The sequence below is a fragment of the Colossoma macropomum genome, unplaced genomic scaffold, assembly GCF_904425465.1.
Source record: "Colossoma macropomum unplaced genomic scaffold, Colossoma_macropomum, whole genome shotgun sequence".
Taxonomy (NCBI): Eukaryota; Metazoa; Chordata; class Actinopteri; order Characiformes; family Serrasalmidae; genus Colossoma; species Colossoma macropomum.
The window spans coordinates 31,807,093-31,830,081 of NW_023494787.1; the positions used below are offsets into that span (position 1 = coordinate 31,807,093).

The 22,989-nt window shown below is 37.6% G+C and overlaps 2 protein-coding genes across 3 annotated transcripts in view; one reads left to right on the forward strand and one right to left on the reverse strand.

Moving 5' to 3' along the window:
• tax1bp1a (Tax1 (human T-cell leukemia virus type I) binding protein 1a) overlaps positions 1-5,833 on the reverse strand; it is a 37,219-nt gene extending 31,386 nt beyond the window's left edge. The window contains exons 1-3 of one of the 2 annotated variants that reach the window (XM_036566949.1): positions 5,742-5,833; positions 4,324-4,404; positions 3,749-3,967 (exon numbers count right to left, since the gene is read on the reverse strand). In XM_036566949.1, coding sequence (XP_036422842.1) covers positions 3,749-3,940 — 192 coding nt within the window. In that variant the 5' untranslated portion in view covers positions 3,941-3,967; positions 4,324-4,404; positions 5,742-5,833. The remainder of the gene's footprint in view (positions 1-3,748; positions 3,968-4,323; positions 4,405-5,741) is intronic. The other variant, XM_036566950.1, reaches the window with a different exon arrangement.
• Positions 5,834-8,091: 2,258 nt separating this feature from the next.
• hibadha (3-hydroxyisobutyrate dehydrogenase a) overlaps positions 8,092-22,989 on the forward strand; it is a 34,979-nt gene continuing 20,081 nt past the window's right edge. The window contains exons 1-4 of the mRNA XM_036566952.1: positions 8,092-8,203; positions 10,072-10,232; positions 12,914-13,023; positions 14,744-14,865. Coding sequence (XP_036422845.1) covers positions 8,134-8,203; positions 10,072-10,232; positions 12,914-13,023; positions 14,744-14,865 — 463 coding nt within the window. The 5' untranslated portion in view covers positions 8,092-8,133. The remainder of the gene's footprint in view (positions 8,204-10,071; positions 10,233-12,913; positions 13,024-14,743; positions 14,866-22,989) is intronic.

Genomic DNA, 22,989 nt, shown 5'->3' on the forward strand with positions numbered 1-22,989 from the left:
TGATTGGTGGTGTAGGTGCTCACCAATAGGTGGTGCTGTTAGAAAGAAGGGAAAAACCTCAGGAAAACTAAGTGGCTAAAAGAGCTACATGCACCACAGAACATGTTCAATTTTGGCTTTCACTCTAACACCAGTCACCAGACTTTGCACTCTCAGCTGTCATTTTAGCATCAGTTAGTCACTTCAATTTTGGCCTTCTGTCGCTGTTGCACTCCCAGATATTGTCTAAACGGGTGTGATTTTACCATCAGCTAGCTGGAACCAAAACTGTGCTTTGATATTTGGTACATTTGGCCTCTAGCTCTCATTAGCTTAGCCTAAATGCTATTTTCCCAAATATCACAAAATATGTTTGATTTAATCTACACTTATTTCGACAAAGCAGCAGTTAGTCAGAATCAGACATGTACTGTGGTGTGGGTCTGTAGCCTGCTCACTATTGCTCGGTTGCTCAACTTCACTCCCTCAGATTTGAATCTTTATAATCTAAACTTGTGTCGGTGTCGGTCAGAATCAAACATGTCCTGTGGTGAGCAGAGCTTTTGTCATGCTAAGCTAATGCTAACCAACTTCTCTCTAATAGTTCGGAGCAATTATTAGCTGTTAATAAAAATAGATGGTTTGCCATTTGTTGGATGAGGTCTTAAAAATCTATTCTTTTTGATTAATTTCATTTGAAATAACACAAGACGGGATGGCAAAAGTGTCATTAATGCTTTAACATCACTTACGACACCCCAACCACCCCCATCCTTGGTAATACTGCATACTGTGGTAATATAGGTTTAAGGATATTAAAAAAGGGGATACCACCCAACCCTAGACTGGGGACAACTTCAACTTTGTTCTTGTCTAGCAGACAAAGGGCTTTTTATCATTAATTAATATTGTGCTAAATATCCTATGATTTATTCATTTTATGTAACACCTCATTTTGAATATGTGGAAACATCTACCAGGTATTTTTACACATAATTCTGAATAGATATGTAAATAATTAACCACTAATCAACAAACAACTGTTCAACCAATGCTATCAGTTGAAAAACATTTCTTCATTTTTTTTCACTTCCAACAAACAACAACTGAACTGAACAACTGCACAGGCAGGTTTATCATTCAAGTCAAACATTTTTGAACTGTACACATGAGGGTTCAACAGGCACCTGATTTCACTAAATAAGCCAGTGGTCTCCAACCGTGATCCTGGAAAGCTACTTTCCAGCAGAGCCTAGTTCCAACCACAGTTTGCCACACCTGCTCCAGCTGCTCTGAGCCCCTGCCTGGCTGTGTCAGATGTATTAGAACTAGGTAAGGGGCAGGGCAGTTTATGAGATACTGGTTGGAACTAAACTCTGCAGGAAGGTAGCTCTCCAGGACCGGGGTTGGAGACCACTGAAATAGGCCAACGCAAAAAAGAAGCATGCAGCTAAATATAGCAGTGTACAAGGATATTTTTTTGAGAGGATGATAGCACAACAACAATGTATCACATCAAATTCAAACTTTCGCAATTGACAACTATTTAGTCATTTACTTCATTAACAGGCTTATGCCTGGCCCCACCTATCAGTACTATGTTTCATGGACCATACATAGAACACTTCTTAATATCTTGGTACATTAATACAGAATTCAGGTGATGTGTGTACATATTTGTGTGCATATCAAGTTTTTTACCATGGGTTTGAACGTGGCTCAGGCAATCAGATTTCAGAGCCGAAACTACCCATTTTATTTTATTCTGATGGGTCACGTCTTTGATTTTAGGTATGCTGGTTAACAATTAATTGCCTATTAATGACAGTCAGCTGTTGGTTTAAAGGATTTGCCAAAATTTGCTTGCTTATTTCTGAATGTATAATTTTTGAGCCTAAACTGTTATGTTTACAAGCCTACATTGTTAACAATGTACATTAACAAAAAAAGGTTACAATGCAAAATAAATTCTCTCTGGTGTGATGTCATGTTAGTTAGCAATATCAACTATCAATTAAGGTTTCTATAACTAACTAGGCTTATTTGACTGTTTTCTAGCTACTGTTAAGCTCTTGGGCTCTTAAGGACACCTTGCATGTAAACAGGAGTTTTCCTTTATCAGGGATATCAAATTAAGTTTTGAGTTTTACCACCCAAACACAATTTCAAAAAAGTTGAGACAATGTGAAATGCCAATAAAAAGAAAAAATTTGTAAATCCTGTTTAACCTGTAATTGAAAACAGAACAAAAACACAATATTTGATGTTTTACCTCATGAACATATATATATTTTTTTTGTAAATATATACTCATTCCAAATTTGATGCCTGCAACACATTCCAAAAAAGTTGGAACAGGAGCATGTTTACCACCATCTTTATTTTTAACAGCACTTAATAAACACGTGGGGACTGAAGACACCAACTGAAAAAAGTTTTGAAAGCAGAATTTTTTGCTGTTCTTCAGTTACGCAACCATATGGGGCCTTTGTTTTTATATTTTGCACTTCATAATACACAACATGTTTCCAACAGGAGACAGGATCACCTGTTAGCACCTGCACTCTCTGATTACCCAGCCACACTGTTCCAACATGTGCAGAACGTTTCTTGGCATTGTTAGCTGAAATAAGCAAGGGCGTGTCTTAAAATGTCCTTTTCTTTGGCCTAGACAACACATTGTCCATTGTTTCCATGAACAATCTGAAAGGCTGACTCGTCAAACCACAGTACACGTTTCCACTGTGCATCAGACCATTTCAGATGAGCTCAAGCACAAAGAAGTTGGCAGAATTTCTTGACATTGTTTACATATGATTTCCACTGCGCAGTTTTAGTACAGTTTTAACTTGTATTTACAGCTGCAGGAATGCAGTCCGAGGGGTTGAAGGTCACGAGCATGCAGTTGTGGTTTCTGACCTTGATTTTTATGCACAGACATTTTTCCAAATTCCCTGAATTGGGGAACATCCTAATTCACCAATATCTTCCTACGTTTTTTTCTTAATTGTGTTCTTGAGAAAGGTCCTAAGAAAAAGTCTGTCACATTCATGACGTGTTCTTAAACTGCAGAATTGTTCACACTTTTGTGTTCTTGGTGTGTAGATTCCGTTCTTACAAATCCCAAATAAGAAAACATTGCTGTCTGTCAGAATCTTCATGAAAACTGCGTAAGTGGGTTTTGAGAAGAAATGTCTTCTTAAGAACGGTTGGTGAATGAGGCCCAACAGCTGAACTATTATGTTTTTAGTCATAAACTGCACCTATCCAATCTTTTTTGGAATGTGTTGCAAGCATTAATTTTAGAATGAGTGTATAGTTACAAAAAACAGATAAAATATTATACATCTTTGCCTTGTCTTTTTATTTCTTTTGTTTAATTGTGGGTCAAAGTGAATTTACAAATCACCTCTTTCTGTTTTTATTTGCATTTTACATACTGTCCTAACTTTCTTGGAAATGGGTTTTTACTTGCTGGATCTCAAATATAAAAATGAATTTTGAAATTTGGTCCTTTAAGCTATTCCAGACTTGTTACATCCTTAGGCTATTATTTGGTAACTACATGGGCTACAATGCAAACTATCTGAGTTATTTTTAGGTAACAGTAGTGAATAATTGAATATCAGCCCTGGCCATTTGGGTCCTGGCCATTTAAGGGGTTAAATAGCCCCAATTCAAAAGGGTGCCTATTTATGGTTGCCTTTGACAAGTCAACACAACTAGCCTGGTCACTAAAATGTGCGCAAGTGTGTGCACATGCTCTAACCTTGAAGATGCCAACCCAGTCTTTAGGGTGAGGGGTAATAAACGGTGTGAGCGTGTAGTGGCACTCAAGCGCCGCCTGAGGAAGAAAGCTCTTCCCGACATTCTGGAAGATTACATGAGCAAAGTTCGACATCTCCATGACTGAACTCCCCCCACCACCCGCAGAGGCTGCTGCGTCACAGGCTGATGACATTATCTGTGATTGTGTCTAACTTTCTATCTGCAAAAAGACAAAAAAAGAAGCAGAAAGTGGTTTAAAATGCTGTGGAAAAACAAAATTGAACACGTTATATCCAAAGGTATCAAAACACTTTTGATTAGTGAATTCAGTTACTTTACACAGGTGTTCAACTGTGCTCATGCAGCTTGTATAATCTGCTTAGAAAAGTAATACTAATAGAATGAGACGCTATGGAGCAGCTGTACATGAGCCTAAGGTCACTGTGCCCAAAGCCAAGCTTCAGATTTGGCCTGTGGAGCATGAAACTGGAGTGATGGAGCCTCAACCAATATCTTTGGGATGAGTTGGAGTGGCATTTGTGATCCAGTACTAATCATCCAACATCAGTAACCAACCTCATTAATGCTCTTGTGGCCAATCAAATCCTCACAGCAATGTTCCAACATCTGGCCTTTCCAGAAGAGTAGAGACTCTTACTGCAGGGATGAACAAACTTTGCATTAATATCCCAGATTTCAGAAGAAGCTTAACATGGTTTTTCCCTTTTGGTTAAGTAATCTGTTGACCAGTGGTTGAAAAATAATGTTCAAACAGATGTTGTGTTACTTCTACTTCTAACTATTACAACATTCTAAAATAATTTTACTAGACCATGGCACAATTTCCGACACATGAATCACAGACAGCATACACAAATTTGAAATATTTGCAAGTATTTTGTACTATTTACTAAGACAAAAATTTGTGACTTGGCTTCAATAGGACCATATATACCTTAGTAACACCCTATTTGAGCAGCCCAATCACTTCAAAGCTTGCTCCAAATCTGTAGTAGGAGTAATGGATTCTGGTAAGTCACTGAAGTAAGCATACAATGTGAATGCCCCACCCAACTCTATCCTACCACAGAGTGAGTAAAGCTGAAATGTCTTCTCCTGTTATAAGGCACCATATTGACCATCTTCAGGTACTGAAGTTCTTTTGGTGCCAATAATTTATTAAGCTAAACGTTCATTGTTTTGCTAGATAAATTCATCCACCACACTAATAAGCCAGTGGTTCTCAAACACTTCACTTCAAAACAGCATCACACGATGGGCCTTAAAGGCTGAAACTGACAACAACCGTAGCTAATATGCAAAATCTAGATTTCTCGGTGAAAATAAAAATCTTATATTATTTCGCCCAGCGTACGTTACGGGACGTTACTGGATCTAGATTAGGCCTGAATTTAAAACGATAAAAGTTCATTACTGCCCGTGACCAAGCAGACCGACCACCACTCTCTGATTTCACTGACCAAGGAACAACAAACATCATCAAACGAACTCTCTCCAGCTAAAGCTACTAGGTAGCTGCTATCTAAACCTCTAGAGCTAGAGCACAGCTAGGTTAACTAGCCCATTTATTACTTCGGATAAGGCCAGGGCTTTTCGCTGCTAGCTAGCTAGCAAAAGTCTGCTAGCTCTGAGCAGCTAGCAACACGACAGTCACTACGAAGGAACTGTCAGCTGCGAAAACTGTATAAGGTGTAAGTTACTCATATCGAAAGCGGTTGCAGGTCATTCAGGCTGCATTATTTATTGCTTGTGGAAGCTACAGAAAGCGGAGCTTAAGTTGCCGAAAAGTGCCAAACGCTTCGCATCCTCGACGCTGCGCTGCCATCATCATCACCATCATCACCAACATCATCTTCATCCAGCACATCCAGCAGCAGCACTGAGCTGAGCACGGGTCCTCTACAGCTTCAGCCCAAACACCGCTAACTACACCGGTACTTATATTTACTTAGCAAATGAACCATGTAGGTTACCTGGGGACCATGACTGTCCATTCCCAGTGAATAGTTTTAATTAAACGGCTGGCTGTGGAAAGGTGGGACTGACCGCTTTACCGGTTGTCAACATAACTGTGTGGGGAATGTGACATCACACCATTTCCGGTCGCTTTCCGTTGGATCCTTCCAAAGATGGGTGGGTTTACTTAATTGTTATATTATATTATATTATATTATATTATATTATATTATAGACTTATAACTTTGCATAGTTCAGTCGTCAAATAATTTCAAGAAACAATTCATTTACTATCCAAATTTCATTTACTATCCAAAACGACCAGTAAACATACACGTCTTCTGAGCTTTCATATGTAATGTTGATGATGGTAAAATAGTAACTCTGAAAATGTTTTTCTTTAGGTACTATTTTGCCTTACAACGCCCTGCATGTTCCCCTCCACCACAGATGTGTTAAAAAATACAGTTTAGGACAAAACCTTCTTAAAAATATCGTCTCAATGTCTCAGACATCAGTGCATTCATAACCATCTCATGTAATAACTGTCTGTGAAGGAGTTTCAGAGGCATTAAACTCATCAGGAGTCTGGTTTCTATCTTCACCATTAACAATTCTGATTCTGATTATAGATTCTCTATAATGGAGCATTTCACATCAAATGACTCTGAATGACTTTGTTTACATTTTAAGGATTTAATTATGCAGAAATGATGAAAAATGTAAGGATTTCCCCTTTAATCATATCAATGTAGATAATTCCTTTGGTTCATTCTGTAACTTGAGGTTCCTTAAAATGGAGCTTTTTTCTTCAGTCTTTTCTCATGCCAGTGACCATTGATTTTTGAGGACTCAAACCCACAAATGCATATATTTTTACATTATTCGGACACACAGTGCAATATTTCCTTGCATCATTTAGTTATGCAAAAGACCTCATCCACTTCATGCACTCATAGACATGTGGATTGCTGAGAACAGCAGATGGCTGATCCAAACAACATGGATCATGTTGTGTTTGTCTTCACTGATTAGTTATTGCTATTTTCCATTTACTAATGCATTTACTCTGTAGTAATGTACTAACTATAGCGTGTAATATAATTGTGCTATGATTTACAGTTGTATGCAAAAGTTTGGGCATCTCTGGCCACATTACATACATTGTTTTTCTGCAAATGTTAATACACAGCAAAAAAAACAGTATTTGTGACATGTACAAAAGTTTGGACAGCCTTCCAGTAGTAAAACCTCAGAACTTGACTTGTTAGACCTTATTTGCCTCATTAGGACGTTCAGCACATCAAGAATTGCCATTAGGAATTGTCACCTGAACACAATTCCAGAGTGTCATAAATTCTCTGACTTTTCAAACTTTGTGCTAACATTCAACAACCATGGGATCCACTAAGTAGCTGGGTGAGGATCGGAAAACGAAGCGAACTGAAGCCTACAAAGCAGGCAAAAGGATGTCAAAGCACTTCCAGCTTGAAATTTCCACTGTTCAAAATGTCATTAGGAAATGGCAGTTAAGGGGAACTGGAAGTCTGGGCAAAATGTAGAAGACCAAGCAAACCCTTGGATAGTTCATATGCTGAACAGAAAGCTTTGCGTTTGTGTGGCAGGCAGTGACACAGGTAGATAGAATAATAGATTCCACTAAATATCATCAAATTCTGGAAGCAAATGTGACACAATGTCAGTTAAGAAACCAAAGCTGAAAACAGGCTGGCTTTGCAACAGGACTAAACATACCTCAAAATCCACCGTGAACTACTTTAAAAATGCAATATGAAGCTTTTAGAATGACCCTCACAGTCCGCTGACTTGAACATCATTTAAACATGCTGTATACGCAAGACAGCCAAAATACATCGCAGAACGATTTGTATATATCAAAGCACCAGCTTCAGTATATAAAATTAATCTTAGATACAAAAAATTTGAAAATATGAAGAGGAGGTCTGACTTTCTCAGGAAAGAAAAGAAAAGAAAAAGGAACAAAAACAAAAGAAAAGAAGAATAAAAAAGAAAAGAAAAGCACCATCTAATTCTAGAGAACTTGGATATGCACGTATGTTTCAAGGAATCTCCTCAGTTCCATTCAACGTGGCTTCATTCCCTAGAGCTTGACACTGACCCTCAACAAAATAGATATTTTGATGTTTTTTCCCGGTGAAGGAAATGTATCCACAGACATTACAGTCTTCTTTTATGCCTGCTTTAATCCAGTCTTTCACAAACTCAATTAAATCACTGTAAACAGTGGCTGCACGCCCCTGAATATGATTGGTGGTTGCTTGGGGGAGATGTCTGTGATTGGATGAATGTCCGTGTCGATCATATCCGCCTCCCTCGCACTTCCTGACCTGCAGGCTGCAGCGCTGAGGTCGAGGGGAGGAGAGAAGCATGGCTGCCTTTCTCAGAGGTTCTCGGAGTGTTTTAAAGAAATGTAACAGTTATGTCGACCTCATGCTGGGTAAAGTATTTTTGTCACAGTTCTAATTTATCAGGCCATTCAGAAAAAGCGGCGTTTAAATCGTTGGAAAACGTTGTTAGTCATGTGTGAGACAGACGGCAGTCGTTCTCTCAGTTTGAGCTACTAGCGTGGCCGCTAAACCAAAATTCTTGCCAGTCAGAATATTTCTGTCTGTCATTTGTTGTAAGACAGTGTGATAAACAGCGACGGGATCGTGTTCTGTTGTTGTTGAAGTGAAGACATTTTTGAAGTGCCACTTGTTTGCAGTAGTGACAAGATTCTAGTTCATCAAAAAATTACACTAAAATGTATCTTTACTACAACTGTTCCAACAAAAGTTCACCTCAAACAAACTGGAGAACCTGAGCAAGAACAAAAGTTCAAAAAGTGCTTCCACTTTACAAAATACTGTAACATTTTGCTGCATTTTGCATTTTTTTTTTACAGTTGCTGTGCCTTTGCATAGTGCTTTCAGTAACACAAGTAAAATTCCAGACCTCAAGCTATGAAAAGTGTAGACAGCTTTGAAATATGAAATTGTAGGTGCAGAGATCATTTTAAACATCTTGATCAAAACTACATAACTGTAACTGATACAGGCAATGATGCGATCCTTACATACACAATTGAATCTTAATATAAAATATACACCAATCAGCCATAACATCAAAACTACCTTCTTGTTTCTGTGCTCATTGTCCACTTTATCAGCTCCACTTACTATATAAGTGCACGTTGTAGCTCTACAATTAAAGACTGTAATTCATCTGTTTCTCTGCAAACATTGTCCCCCTTTTCCCCTGTTCTACAATAGTCAGGACCCCACAGGACCACCACAGAGCAGGTATTATTTGGATGGTGGTTCATTCTTAGCACAGCAGTGACATTGATGTGGTGGTGGTGTGTTAGTGTGTGTTAGTGTGTGTTGTGCTGGTCTGAGTGGATCAGACACAGCAGTGCTGCTGGAGGTTTTTAAACACTGTGTCCACTCACTGTCCACTCTATTAGACACTCCTGCATTGTTGGTCCACCGTGTAGATGTAAAGTCAGAGACAGTAGCTCATCTGTTGCTGCACAGTTTGTGTTGGTCATCCTCTAGTCCTTCATCAGTGGTCACAGGATGCTGCTGGCTGGGTATATTTGGTTGGTGGACTATTCTAAGTCCAGCATTGACACTGAGGTATTTAAAAACTCCAGCAGCACTGCTGTGTCTCATAAACTCATACCAGCACAACACACACTAACACGCCGCCGCCATGTCAGTGTCCCTTCAGTGCTGAGAGTGATCCACCACCTAAATAATACCTACTCTGTGGTTGTCCTGTGGGAGTCCTGACTAGTGAAGAACAGGGTAAAAGGGGGCTAAACCAATTATGCTTGAGAAGGCTTTTCATTACTTTGTAACTTTATTGTGGCTGTGAGGAGTTACTTCCATTCAGCCACAAGAGCATTAGTAAAGCACACAGTTCTCCAGACCGTTATTCACTCTTCACCAAACTTTATCGTTTGCGCTGTCCCTTCAGTGACAGGTAGTGTTTCCCTGACATCCACCAAACCCAGATTTATGTCAGACTGCCAGAATCATGATTCATCAGTCCAGAGAACACATTACGACTGCTCCAGATTCCAATGTCAGTATGCTTTACAGCACTCCAGCCGACATTTGGCATTGTGCATGGCAATCTTATCTAAATAGACACAGTTCTTAGTGCTCCGTGGAAAAAGAAGAGTGACACTGTGATTTGTTTCTTTAAATTGTAATTGCTATAATTAAATGGTTAATTTTTGTGTACACCTTACTTTAAGCTTAATAATAAGCTCTGATTTGTTTCCCTTTGTCGCTGAATTTCTCTTCTTTTGTTTCAAAGTATCCTGTAGAACGATGGCCTCTAAAACTCCAGTGGGTTTCATTGGCCTGGGTAATATGGGTACACCCATGGCGAAGAACTTGCTGAAGAATGGATATCCAGTCATTGCCACGGATGCTTTCCCAGAGTCCTGTAAAGAGCTACAAGACTCAGGAGCACAGGTAAAAGAGGCTGCATAGTACCTTCGAAAATATATATTATCCCTGGCTGGGGAATGTTATTGCTACTCTAGCAGATGAACACAACACATTATATGCATAAAAACAGCAAATGGTGCGAGTGGAAAATAATACTGACTTCCAGTACTGTAGTTTAGTGGAAATGTAAATTGTTTCGAAACAAAATTTGTGATATCGATTTAATTATTTGATGTAATAAACCAAGCTGGCCTATAAAACCGTAACCTCTAAACAGATTAAACATTCTTGGACCCAGCCCCTCACCCCCGAGTTTGTTCATATTTTGCCACTGTGAAGTGGCACATCCTTTTTGGATGACACACAGTTTTTGTGTGGCACATTTAATAATTGAATTTGTTAAGTCAATAAGACAGACACAGGTTGGTTATACATTTTAATTATGTATTTATGACATCAGTGCTGAGAACTCCCTGTATAACTTTATATGCTCCTGGACAAAAAAGTGGGCCAAGCCCAAAATGGCAAAATATTAAGTTTTTAATGGTCTTAACAACAAATCATTAAACAAACCAAAAAAAGTAACGAATTATGGGATAGCTTTTCCATTTGTTTTCTATAAATGTTGAAGTTCAAACAGTTGAAAAACTTTTTTGAGTTAGTTTGTGTTTAATGTGAGACCAAATATTCTCTATCGGGTTTAAGTTTGGACTCGTGACAAGCTCTAAACAATCAGTAAAAACCATTATATTTTTTTGCCCAGGAATGTACATATGCAGTGTATGTGCAATATATATAAAATATATGTGCAATAACTCTATCCTGTTACATGGTACCTTAACAAAAAAAAAAATTCCAGATCTGTTTTGGTTGTAATTATTGCAAATTTGTGTGTGTGTGTCTGTGTGTGTGTAATGGTAATGCAAGTGAGTCACTGGCTCTGTACTGGTGTAATTCATTCTGCTTTGGCAGTTCAGACTGTTTTCAATCAGAGTTCAGTTTGGACCCCCGGTTTGGCTTACAGGAGAGTGTGTTACACAGACCATTATTAGATAGGCTAATGAGAGGATACAGTACACAGTATGAGACCTGCCTGCTTTAATAATAACCTTTCAAGTACTGCACTCGCACATAAATAGACATGAGAATCCTCATTATCACTCATTGCAATGTTGCATGTGTTTAGTGCAGGCAGGTTTACCTACTCAGACTTAAGAAGAGGTTCACATTTAAATTACATTTTGGCATGTGCTTGACCTAGCTTTTAATAAGTGAAAAGGTCAAGAGATACTGAGGTCTGTTATTTTGATTTAGTTTCATTTTAGTTTAAATCGTAGTGTAGAAAGCATTTGGAATGCCACTTATTAACTCTCAAAATATCTCTCTATAAAGCACAGTATAGTATCGTACAATATAATATAGTACAATACAATACAGTACGGTACCACACAGTATAATACAGTACAATACAGCATAGCTCAGTACAGTATAGTGTAGCACAGTGCCGTGTAGTACATTTTAGTACAGTATAATATAGTACAGTTCTGTGCAGTATTGGTTAACATAGTATTGTATGCACTCTTGGGCAAAAAAATGGGCCAAGCTCAAAATAAAATGTTTTTTACTGATGGTTTTGGGCTGATCAGAGTCCAGATTTAAACCCTACAGGGCATATTTGCTCTCACATTAAACACATACTTGCTTGGCAGTGTTTTTAATCTGTTTGAAGCTGTCAGTGCTGAGTGGAAAAATACAGACTCTTCTTTTTTTGTAAAAGGCTGTCTGCAATACATATAACACAAAACTTTAACATTTAAAGAAATCAAAGGGAAAAGCTATCCCGTATTAAGTTATTTCATCAATTTGTTTAATGATTTGTTGTTAAGACCCTTAAAAGCTTAATATTTTACCATTTTGGGCTTGGCCCGTTTTTTGCCTGGGAGCGTACATTGAACAATATTATTTGTGGATTGTTGACACCTGTGAAACAAGTAGGCTCCCCCATGCCTGTTTAACCCCTGATTACACATGCAGTGCAGAGACATCAATCACAAATAAGACAAAGTTCCTAAGACAAACTTTCACATGTTTGGGATATTGGTTTAATGTGAAAAACATTAATGTGTGCAAAAACATTCAGTATTGTGAAGCAGATCCGTCAGTGATTATGAGGAAACATCTGTTCAAAATTTCACCTCAGCTAATGCCTTACAGCCCTAATACTTTTCCTGCACAACGCATCTGTATTATCAGTCCAGTCCAGTCTGTTTCACAGTCTAGGAGATTTGTTTTAGAGGTCTCCTAACCTAGAAATCCACCACCAGTTCTTTTGTCTTGCTGGTGTTAAGTTACAGGTGTGCAACAAGAAAAAGTTCTCCACCAGCCTTCTGTAGTCTTATCCCCATTGTCTGTGCACTTTACATTGGAGGAATCATTAAAGAACCTCTACAAGTGGCATGAGCTAATGTTGTACTGGAAGTCTGATGTGTAGAGGGTAAAAAAGGAAGAGTTTGGACAGTTCCCTGGAGTGCCCTAGTACAGTTCATCACTATCTCAAACTCATGTATGGTTCTGTAAGAGGGCATACATAGGCAAAGAAAAGTACCATCAGATTGTAGTAGTTAACAAACCTTTCTATTCAGATAAGATTGTAACTACTTTGATAAACACACAAGCCTGTATCATAAATATGTTTCCATTTACAGATTCTGGATTCTCCAGCTGAGGTAGCAGAGAAGGCTGACCGCATCATAACTATGCTTCCATCAAGTCCTAATGTCATTGAAGTTTACACTGGACCCAATGGTATACTCAAGTAAGTCTGAGTGATACCAACTGGCCTTCATAAACATTTTGCGTTGTTGTTAACCTACAATCTGTAGTGGACTAAGTTAGTTGGCTGGTGGTTTGCCATACAGTCTCCAAGTAGGGCTGAATGATATGGGGAGATTTGTAATGTTTGTAATGTTTCTAAAATTGTCTTGCAAGTGTTATCTATAAATAAGGCTCCAAGCCTTTTTTCTCAAGAAGACCCGCAAATCAATTTTTTCCAAGGGGTTGAATACTAAGTAGTTTGCCAGAATGCCCTGAAAGCTCTGTTTAGGCTAAATTTCCCCTTTTTAAAATGTTGAATAATGTAGGATAAAATTTACATTGCAGCTCTTGTGATTTTCAAATAGGGATTTTGATATAAAAGCGATTAATCGTACAGCCCTATCTCCAAGACTGCTAATAGACGAAGCGAATTAGATATTAACTCTTGAACTGTTGCCACATACTTTGGGCTACAGTCATGATCTTGGTCTCATTTTGAAGGTAACACTCAGAATAATTGTATGAATTACTGACTCAGAGTAATAGAGGCTTAGAATAAAGGAGTTTATTTCTACCTGAGTCAGATCTCTAAACTGAACTCTGACTGTTGCTGTGTTATCAAGACCACATGTTTTGGATTAAGATGTCTTTGTGTATAGCAGCAAGGCTAAGCTTACCTTCAGACAGTATTTATAGTTTTTTTTTTTTAAATCTTAACATTAACATTATTTTCATCTTGTTAATGCAGAGTTCACTTAAAAACAGTGGAAACGCAGTGTGAACATGAAAATAAGATGAACATAGTTTCCCATTTTTATTACTGACGTCCAGTGCGAGCAACAGTCACTGCCTGTTTCAACGCCTCTGCGAATGTAGCCCTTTTGTTCTCATACCGCTAAGTCACATCTTGTTTCAAAGGGAACTAGAGCTTTCTGCTTTTGTATTTCTTTTGTTAGTTTGCTGCTTGTTGGATTAATCCTAGGTCTCTTGTTAGCCTTGCCAAGCGTTGTCTGATGAATTACTGGTATTGCAAGCGTCCTTGATATGTTTTGCTTGAAAATTAATTGGTGTACTGTGGTTATAAACAAATTCATGGCATCATAGTAGCTGGAAACAACTTTTGTTGAATTAAGAAAGCCATCAATGGAACTTGCCATTTTAAAACTGTGTTTGAATGAGAGGGCTACAGTCCTAGAGTTATAGCAACAACATGCAAACAGCTGGTCTTCAGGATGGAACTATGGATAGTTTGAAGAGTTGAAATAGGAAAATGCGTTAAAGTGATTTTATTTTTTTTTTGGCATTTCTATTGGTCTGTTCATCATGACTTCTTAACACATTGTAAAAAAGAACTGGCATATTTAGATTCTGAAAAAAAGATAAAAATCGCGATACAAGGTCTTGTTCTGGTATATAAGACCATATCTGGTTTCATGGAAAGATCGTAGGTTTGAATCTTGACGATGAGTCGGTAATTATTGGCACTGATACAGATTAAAATGTGGGCTGTTAATATCTGCCAGTCAGTAGATACTTCAGGTGTTAGTGCTAGGTTTGGATGTGGTTATTTGAATATACAAATATCTAAACTCAAATGTTTTATGTTCTTCATGCCTTTGATACAGCGGTGCCTTTTACATAATGGGTGATGCTATTGTATAAATGTTCCAGCTTTTCTGCGACTGTAATGGTGCTAACTTTCATCTCCTGTTTTTTCTCAGGAAAGTTAAGAAGGGCACACTGCTCATTGACTCCAGCACCATAGACCCCGCCGTCTCTAAGGAAATGGCCGTGGCTGCAGAAAAGATGGGCGCAGTGTTCATGGATGCTCCAGTTTCAGGAGGTAAAACTGATGCAACGTAGAGCAAGTTTAAGCAGTTCAGTTAGAGAAGCCAGTGCATTCGTTTTAACCCTCTTGTGTACTTGCATATCTTTAATTAGCAATGCAGTTGATTAGGGGTGGGAATCTCTAGGCATCTCACGATTTGATTCGATTACGATTCAGAGGGCTGCAATGCGATTATAAAACGATTATCGATGCATCTTTTTTTTTCTATACATGATTTCTATTTTCTTACTCTCTGAGGACTTTGTAGTTTTAAAACAAAGTATTTGTAATGATCAATAATGACCGATATTATGTCCAGTATCGGGGTGTGATCAGGGGGGCACGAAAGACTGCAGATCACCTAGCAACGAGGTTTCACCTGGCTAGTAGCGAAAGAAAAAGGAAAAGAGAAAGACAGACAAACATTTGGAGATGAATGGACTTATTCGCATTTATAAGCAGCGCTGTTGGTTTTCTGGTACGTTAAATATGCAAAGAGAGACTGTCAAACACTAACTAAAAAGTTGCGAAGATGAAGTCGCTTCTCTAATTTTCCCGTTCCACCTTGAATGGTGCCGCTTTTACATTCGGCGCCTCAGTCTGAATTTAAGGTGGAACGGGAAAGTTCAGCAAGAGGCTGGCGAGTGAGAAGTGACTTCAGCCTCGTAAAACAGCTGAAAGCTGAGAGACATTTTACAAGAAACTATTCAACTTTTGAGGAAAAGTTTTCTGGCAGAGATGGAAGAAAAGCGGCTATAGCTGAAGCTTAAAGCAGAGCAGAGTAAGTCTGCATTTTCGTTTATATTTTTTTAGCCTAAACTAGCACATTATCACATACTGGACATAAATGTTGTGGCTCCCAAGGTGGCTTGATTTTTGTTGAAAGGTCAAAATGGCTCTTCTTATCATTTGGGTTGTGACTCCTGACCTAACCTGGCTTTTAATGTAGATGCTGTCGGTCGGATTTCTCACTCATCCAGTTGTGTTTTTGTTATGTGCCGCCACAGACTGTCCAGACTGTTCCGCCCTTTGCGTTCCGTCAACATTACGTTATAAATTAAATATTCAGAAAATCGATTTTTGACATTTATGAATCGATTCAGAATCGTCCATGTCTGCATCGCGATGCATCTAAGAATCGATTTTTTCCCGCTCCCCTACAGTTAATATAGCTTATGTTTTGTAGTTTTGTAATAATTGAAATGCTTTTATGGCAGAACAATTGCTGAATGACTGATTTTTAACAGCTCTGTCTCTGGAGTTACTCCACTGCATTTTATAGTATTACATAAGCTTGGACGATAATGTACTTCTAAACAAATGATTATTGCCTGCAGAATTATTAAGGTAAATGATATAATCATGATTCAGATTGAGTTACAGAGTATAGCTTGTATTTACCATGATGGTTATGTAATAAAACAGACAGCAAAACTGTTAACACTGTTAACATCCAGTGTTTTGTTTTTTTGTTTGGATGGAAACCAAAATTTTGCCAAACTGGCGTCTTGGCACCCTTCTTCCGGACAAGCTTGTCCATTTTACTGTCTACTAAAGAGTATATCATATGTACTGGAGGTTTTGCTTCATTTGCTTCATTTGCTTGTTCAGTTGCATTCATTGCAGTCTATGTTGTAATCTTTCCAAGTGAACTAACTGTAGATTAGAATCATTGTACAAAGAGAACAGTTAAAGATGAAGCAATAAAAAAATGGCACATGAAAGCGTAAAAATGAACAAACAAAAATTTGCATAATATTGGTGCTTTTTTAAATGATTACAATATTTGATAACATCAAGCATCGCTCCAAGGTTAATATATAATGATATAACATGAAAATAAAGATCCAGAACAGTATTTGATGTTTTAAAACTGTATCACAACTTTATCACTGGCATGCCCTGTATTTCTGTAGCTACAGCAGGAGAATCAGCTAATATTCAGGCATTAAAAGCAGAGCATTCATTCTCTTATTTCTGTTACACGTTGTCTCAAGCCTGTATGTTTTTTATGTACTTATATAGCAAACTGTAATGAGAGCATTCTGTTCTTGAGCCTTCTCCCAGTGGTTTGCATGTGTTTACAATTGTGCCATCTCTCAACAACTTCACAAACTAATTTTCATACTTTTTCTCCCTTGTGTCCAGTCAAATGTGTTGTACTGTGGCCAGTTACCCTTTTTAGTCAAAACAATGTTTGTTTATAGTACATTATGAATTCCAGTTTTCAATCCTTGCATACTTTTTCTTTGCCAAAGCCTCTCGTGCCTGAAAGCATCAATTTGGAATGTGTTTAGTGCTTGTGCAGCGGAGTGTTGAATCATGGCATTGATTATTGGAAAGAGTAAATTAACTTATTGGTAAACAGGGTTGTGAGGTATAATGGTAATAAGTAACCGTAGTATTTAAAAATGATGATGGTATTTCAAAATTATGACATCACATTTCTGTTTTGCGTCTGAAAACATTTCACTCATTTATATTTTAGAGCAGTGGTTCCCATCCTTTTTTTTGTTTGCGCTCTGTCTGATAGTTTTCCCGTTTTGTGAGGAGTAAAGAAGATCTTTGTCACCTGAAGACATTCTGTCTGCCTGTTTGCTACTTTTTGTTTCAATGTGATAAGGCTCACTCTGCTCACTGCTGCATTTTTCTTTGTTTCGGTTTTCTTGGCTCAGTCTAAGATAGCTATGGGGGCTGTTTCACTTGTAGGTGGTCCATTTCAAACCATTTATCCATGATGGAGGAACTCCATAAGAACAAAAAATGAAGTGTTCTTCTTTGCGTTGCAGTGAAAATGTACAGATTTTAAAGTAGTCATATTTTCAAATAAAAAAAATTGGTTAAATGTCCACATATGGTAAAATTAAAAAAAAAAAAAAATCAAATTAAAAAATGTGGTTACAAACTGGCCACAGCCCCCTAGCAATACCACCAGCCCACAGGTTGAAAACCACTGTTTTAGAGGTGCCCATTGATTGGTGGTATGTGAGTTCACCTATAGGTGGCACTAATTGAAAGAGGGGAAAAAATCAGAGTCAGGAAAAACTTCAGAAAAACTAAGCATTGTAATAGCTTAGTAATGGCTAAGAACTGCATACACCACAGAACATGTTTATATTTACTCCTTAACGCCATAAGGCCGTAACAGACCGAACATGATGCAAATAAACATCAAAGAAACAAAAAACAAACAAGCCGAATATTAAGTGCTAGTGAGACATCCTTCAATCTTCACAGAACTTCTTAACAGTGGCACTGCACAGGATATTTTCCAATTTGGAATAGAGAAAGTAGTACAGAGACACTTTAAGGCATCATTCATCTGGAACTTTCTTCTGCATATAATGTGAATGTTTGTAGCCCAGTTTGAGCTTCTTTTGAGATGTTTTTGGAGATTCTAATTCATGTGACATTTGCGAAAAAGTCCCTGTATCTGGAGCACAGCTTTGTTGTTGCCATGCCAACCAAGTTAGCCACTTAACTTCAGTTAGCCAGAATCGAACACATTTTGTAGTGGGCATAGCTGTTATCATGATAGCTATGCTATGCTAATGGGAACAGTAGCTATACTGTATACTGTGGTTATATTTGGAGATCGTTTGAGGGTATTAAATAAGAGAGACCTCCCAACCCTATCGATGAGTCATTCAAGTATTTTACGAATTGTAAATGGGTAGTGATGCTGTAACAACTACTCCTGGTGTCGCTGACGTGAAGCGTCACTGTTATAAAGCACCAAAAGCTACTTCTTTTCCTTGTGGAGAATCTTTAGCCTACTAAATGTGAATAAGTGAGGAAGGCCTATGAGGTGCTTCACATCTAAGAAGCAGTTTAGCAATAATGGAAAACTCACAGCTTTTAACAAATGCACAGCTGACTTGATCCTAGTTATGGTCAAACTGGCAATCTTAAAACTACCCTCATCACAATCATGAACAGGATCCTACAAGGATGTAGAAATCACTTTAGAAAATAACCACGCTTAAACTGGCAAAAATGTTGGGCAGCTTTGGAATAGAGAGAGAATGGTAGTAGTGGCAATATGGCAAAAATATCATATCGCACGTGATACTTCTAGAAAATTGCACAATACACAATCACAAATCATGTATCACAATATTCTGACACAACAACACAAGGTGGTAGTAGTTCCAGAGTTAAAAGCAGCCATCAAGAACTATGAATACAGTGTTTTTTGTTCACATGTTGTCCTGCATTTAATCCAGTTAAACAGGATTGAATATGCTCTCTTTGTAATCAAGCATGCAGTTTATCAGTGTTCTTTAAGTACTGATGATATCCACAATATGCTCATTAAAGCATATTATGACTGTAACAAAATGTATCGCAATAACAATAAAATGTCATCATATTGCCTGCCCCTAAATGGAGTATTTTCTATGAAATTCTAAGAGAATCAGACCACCCATCAGGAAATGTAGCCCAGTGTACTGAAACACTTGGCTACGTTTTCTGATGGTTGGTTTGATTCTCTAATAATTTGACAGAATGTATTCCATTGTCCTTTTCTTGTAAATTTTCATGTGTTTTACAAAAATATGTTGATGTTTTTAGAAGTCAGAAAGATTATTAATCTGATGTATAGAAGTCCAACTTAAGCTACAAGTAAAATTGAAGGAAAAAACCTGAGAATTTGAGATCCTGCAGTAATCAACATGAGTTTGGACACGTACCTGTAACTGAAATGGTACTGAAATGGCAGCATTTTATGTTCATATTTTATTTAAATCTGTGAAGAATCATGTAATAAAGCCGCTACTGTATAAACCGTTAAAAACACCTTTGTTTGCAAAAGCAACCAAGAATATGTCACTTCTCCTTGTAAGTGTTAAGTTGGTGCTGGGCAATAGTGATAAGATTCAAGATCACATTACACAATATTGTAAACATAAACAGAAAGCACTTTTGCACTTTTTCCAGGAAAGATATCTATACATATATTTTTTAATCTTTGCAGTTAAAGCTCAGGTTTTGGATATCATGTGTAAAGTGCTCAAATTGAATAAACTCGGCAACAGAGACAACGCAATTTTATTGGCTTTGTATCATGGATATAATGCTCTTTATCATTATATCACTAAAAATGTTACTAAAACTCAAAAGCAGTATCACAGCATGTCAGTATAAATGATATATTTTCCAGCACTATACAACAGTGAATTGATAGTAGTATCTTTTCAATGCTGTTAATACGAATATAAAATTGCTCATAATTACTTAAATAGGTAATGTTTTGGAAAGAGGATCAGATCACATGTTGAAGTATTCTAATACTGATTGGTTTATATATTGCATTTTTGTTATATTTTAAATTGTTCCTGTTTTGATTAGTGTTGAGCTCATTATAGTATGAAAGCTATTTAAGAGATTTTGTGGAAACTCAAGTCCTAGACTTTTGAATCTCTCTCTCTCACTCTCTCTCACTCTCTCTCACTGGCACACTGGTACATCTTCTATTATGCAGTGTCTGGGACTATGATAGCTCTTTGACGGGGTCTTTAATGGTCTGAGCCGTAATGGAGGATGGTGCTGTCACTGGCTCTTATTCTGATGGAGCAGTAATGTTGTCCCTGCTGATGTCACTGCCTTTCATGTAGATAAAAGGCCATAAAAACGCTAGAAACTAAGAAACTGCCTGTCATGAGCTCAAGCCCTACTTTCTTCAACCATTGCACCATTGACGGTTGGCTGGATGTTTACTGATTGGCGTCGCCACTGCAGACAGGGTTTTAAAGCAGGAGAGACGTGTGTGTGTGTGTGGGCTCCCTTTTTTAAGAGTCTCTGATCCTTCTTAGTACTACTACTACTACTTACTACTCAGACAATTGTAAGGATTGACTCATTTTCCAGTCCAGTGTGAACGCGTGTAACTTACATATAAACATGTATGCGGGTGAATAAATTAATCTGCACTTAAGTAGTACTTTGTGTATTTGAGTATGTTTAGTAGTATCTGGGGGGTTCTTGTCTAATAAGAGCCATGTGTCCCTCAAGGGAGGTCATAAAACACACAACTCTGAAAGACACTGAAATTTTCATGTACATTCCTCTTAAACATGCATGATGTTAAATATTTGTGTATTACTATTGCTAAAATCTCTGAAATGGGAAACCTTATTATGTGCTAATGTGGATGTAATTATTTTTTATTAAGTCTTTTTGAAACATTCTTACATGTCTTAAAGGTCAGCTGGTGTTTTCATATAAGTGCATAATGAAAGAAAAAAAAACAGAATTAGGTTTTGATGTTGTGTTTGCATTAAAAGATAAAAAGAAAAAGACATACACATAGAATGTCTTAGTGTCTTAACACTGACTAGTAGCTAAGTATTAATGTACAGTTCTGTGCAAAAGTCTTAACAAGCCATATAGATTATTTTAAAGTATTTATCTCAGCAGTCAGGCTATGTAACATTGTAGTAAATACAAATGAGCAAAAATACAGTAAATACTGTTTTAAAAAGGTATCAGCATTTTGGTTTAGTGATGCAGATTTTGGCAAATTCTTTTGACTGATAATTAGTTACGTAAGACCGTCATTAATCTCCTATTACTCGTTAACTGGCAAGCCTAAAATCGAGGGAATCTGACTTCCAAAGCCATTGTAAAAATCCTGATATAAGCACACTTATGGGTGCACACATCAACCAATTCTGTATTAATGCATGGAGTATTCCTTGTATGGACTGTAGTACTGACAAGTGGAGCCAGGCCTAAGCCAGTGAACAGTCTGAAACCGTATTAAACGCATCCTACGTAAGAACCCAGTTTTTTAAACAAAAATAAGTGCATGATTATATAACTTAAAACCAAAACGTTGATGAATTACAAATGGGTAACTGTAAATACTGGACTTCCTCGATCAGAGCTTAGGAAATGGTTAAACTAAAACTCTTACACACATACAATCAAAATGTACTGTTTATTTGTAATCTAATATTAGTGTTTTTTTAAACAAATAAATGCTTACTGCTCAGATAAATGGCTTTTATAGATCATTTTCTCAGATGCCTTTTTTTTTGCAAAAAAGTTCCTCTATGCTTTTTTTTTTCTGAACACTTTTACACAGTCCCGTATGAGGTCAGTGTCAGAATAGAACAGAGAGAACAAACATGTCAGCCAACAGAACGACAGAGCAGCTGTCCAGAAGGTGGCACTCCATCCAACATGATGCTGAGGGTCTGTCGTAGTGCTAGAGTGTGACTCACCAAGCAGATCTCACACACAGACGTTTGTGGTGATGATGTGCCCATTTTTTTGTCTCTCCTTGAACCAAGAATTTCTGCTGTTCAAATATATTACAGCATAAAAACTGTTTATTCCCAATAATGTCTACATGTCCATATAATCACATAGTTTCTCCTTTCCTTTCTTTCTTTCCTTCTGTCTTTCTCACGCTCAGTCGTTCATGTGGGAAGCAGAGTATGTCTGTCTTTTAAAGTTTTCTTTTGATATAGTTTTATTTTCTTGGTTTGGTCGTTCTCTGTGTGTGCGTCATTAAGGTTTGGCACTTCAGACTGCTCAGCTCGAATAATACCCTCGTAAAGCAGCGAAACACTCTTTTTCTCTTCTGTCACTCTCTTTTTTTATTCTTCTTCTGCTTAGATTTGTAATAAACCCTCACACACAAACCTCACAGTCTACTGTCGCTGAATTGGACCCACAACAAACTCCAACTGACGTCACGCACTTGTGCGTGCACACATACGCTGTGCGATGTGAGGATTGTGTGGCCATCGCAGCTTCTAACAAGTACACAGTTAGGTAACGATAATTACCCACTTTCTTTTTCTTTCTATTTTATTTTCTGAGATTATAGCCACTCTGTTATTCTCACACACTCAAGCTAGTGGGAATGCTGCACTTTTCTGTGTGTCTGTGTGTTTTGCTCGGTCAATATTTTCAAATAGAATTCAAAACACATGGCTGTGTGGGGACTGTCTTACATCTGCTGCTGTTCTCTCAAAAAAGCTGGTAATCAGTGATTCACCAAGACTTCAACTTCAAGTGTAGATTAAAATATAGAAGCCATTAAAATTAGAACATATGCATTCAAATTCTTTCTTTCTGTCTACCAAAATGTATCTCAGTTTTCTATATTAATGTATTGTGCGTTTT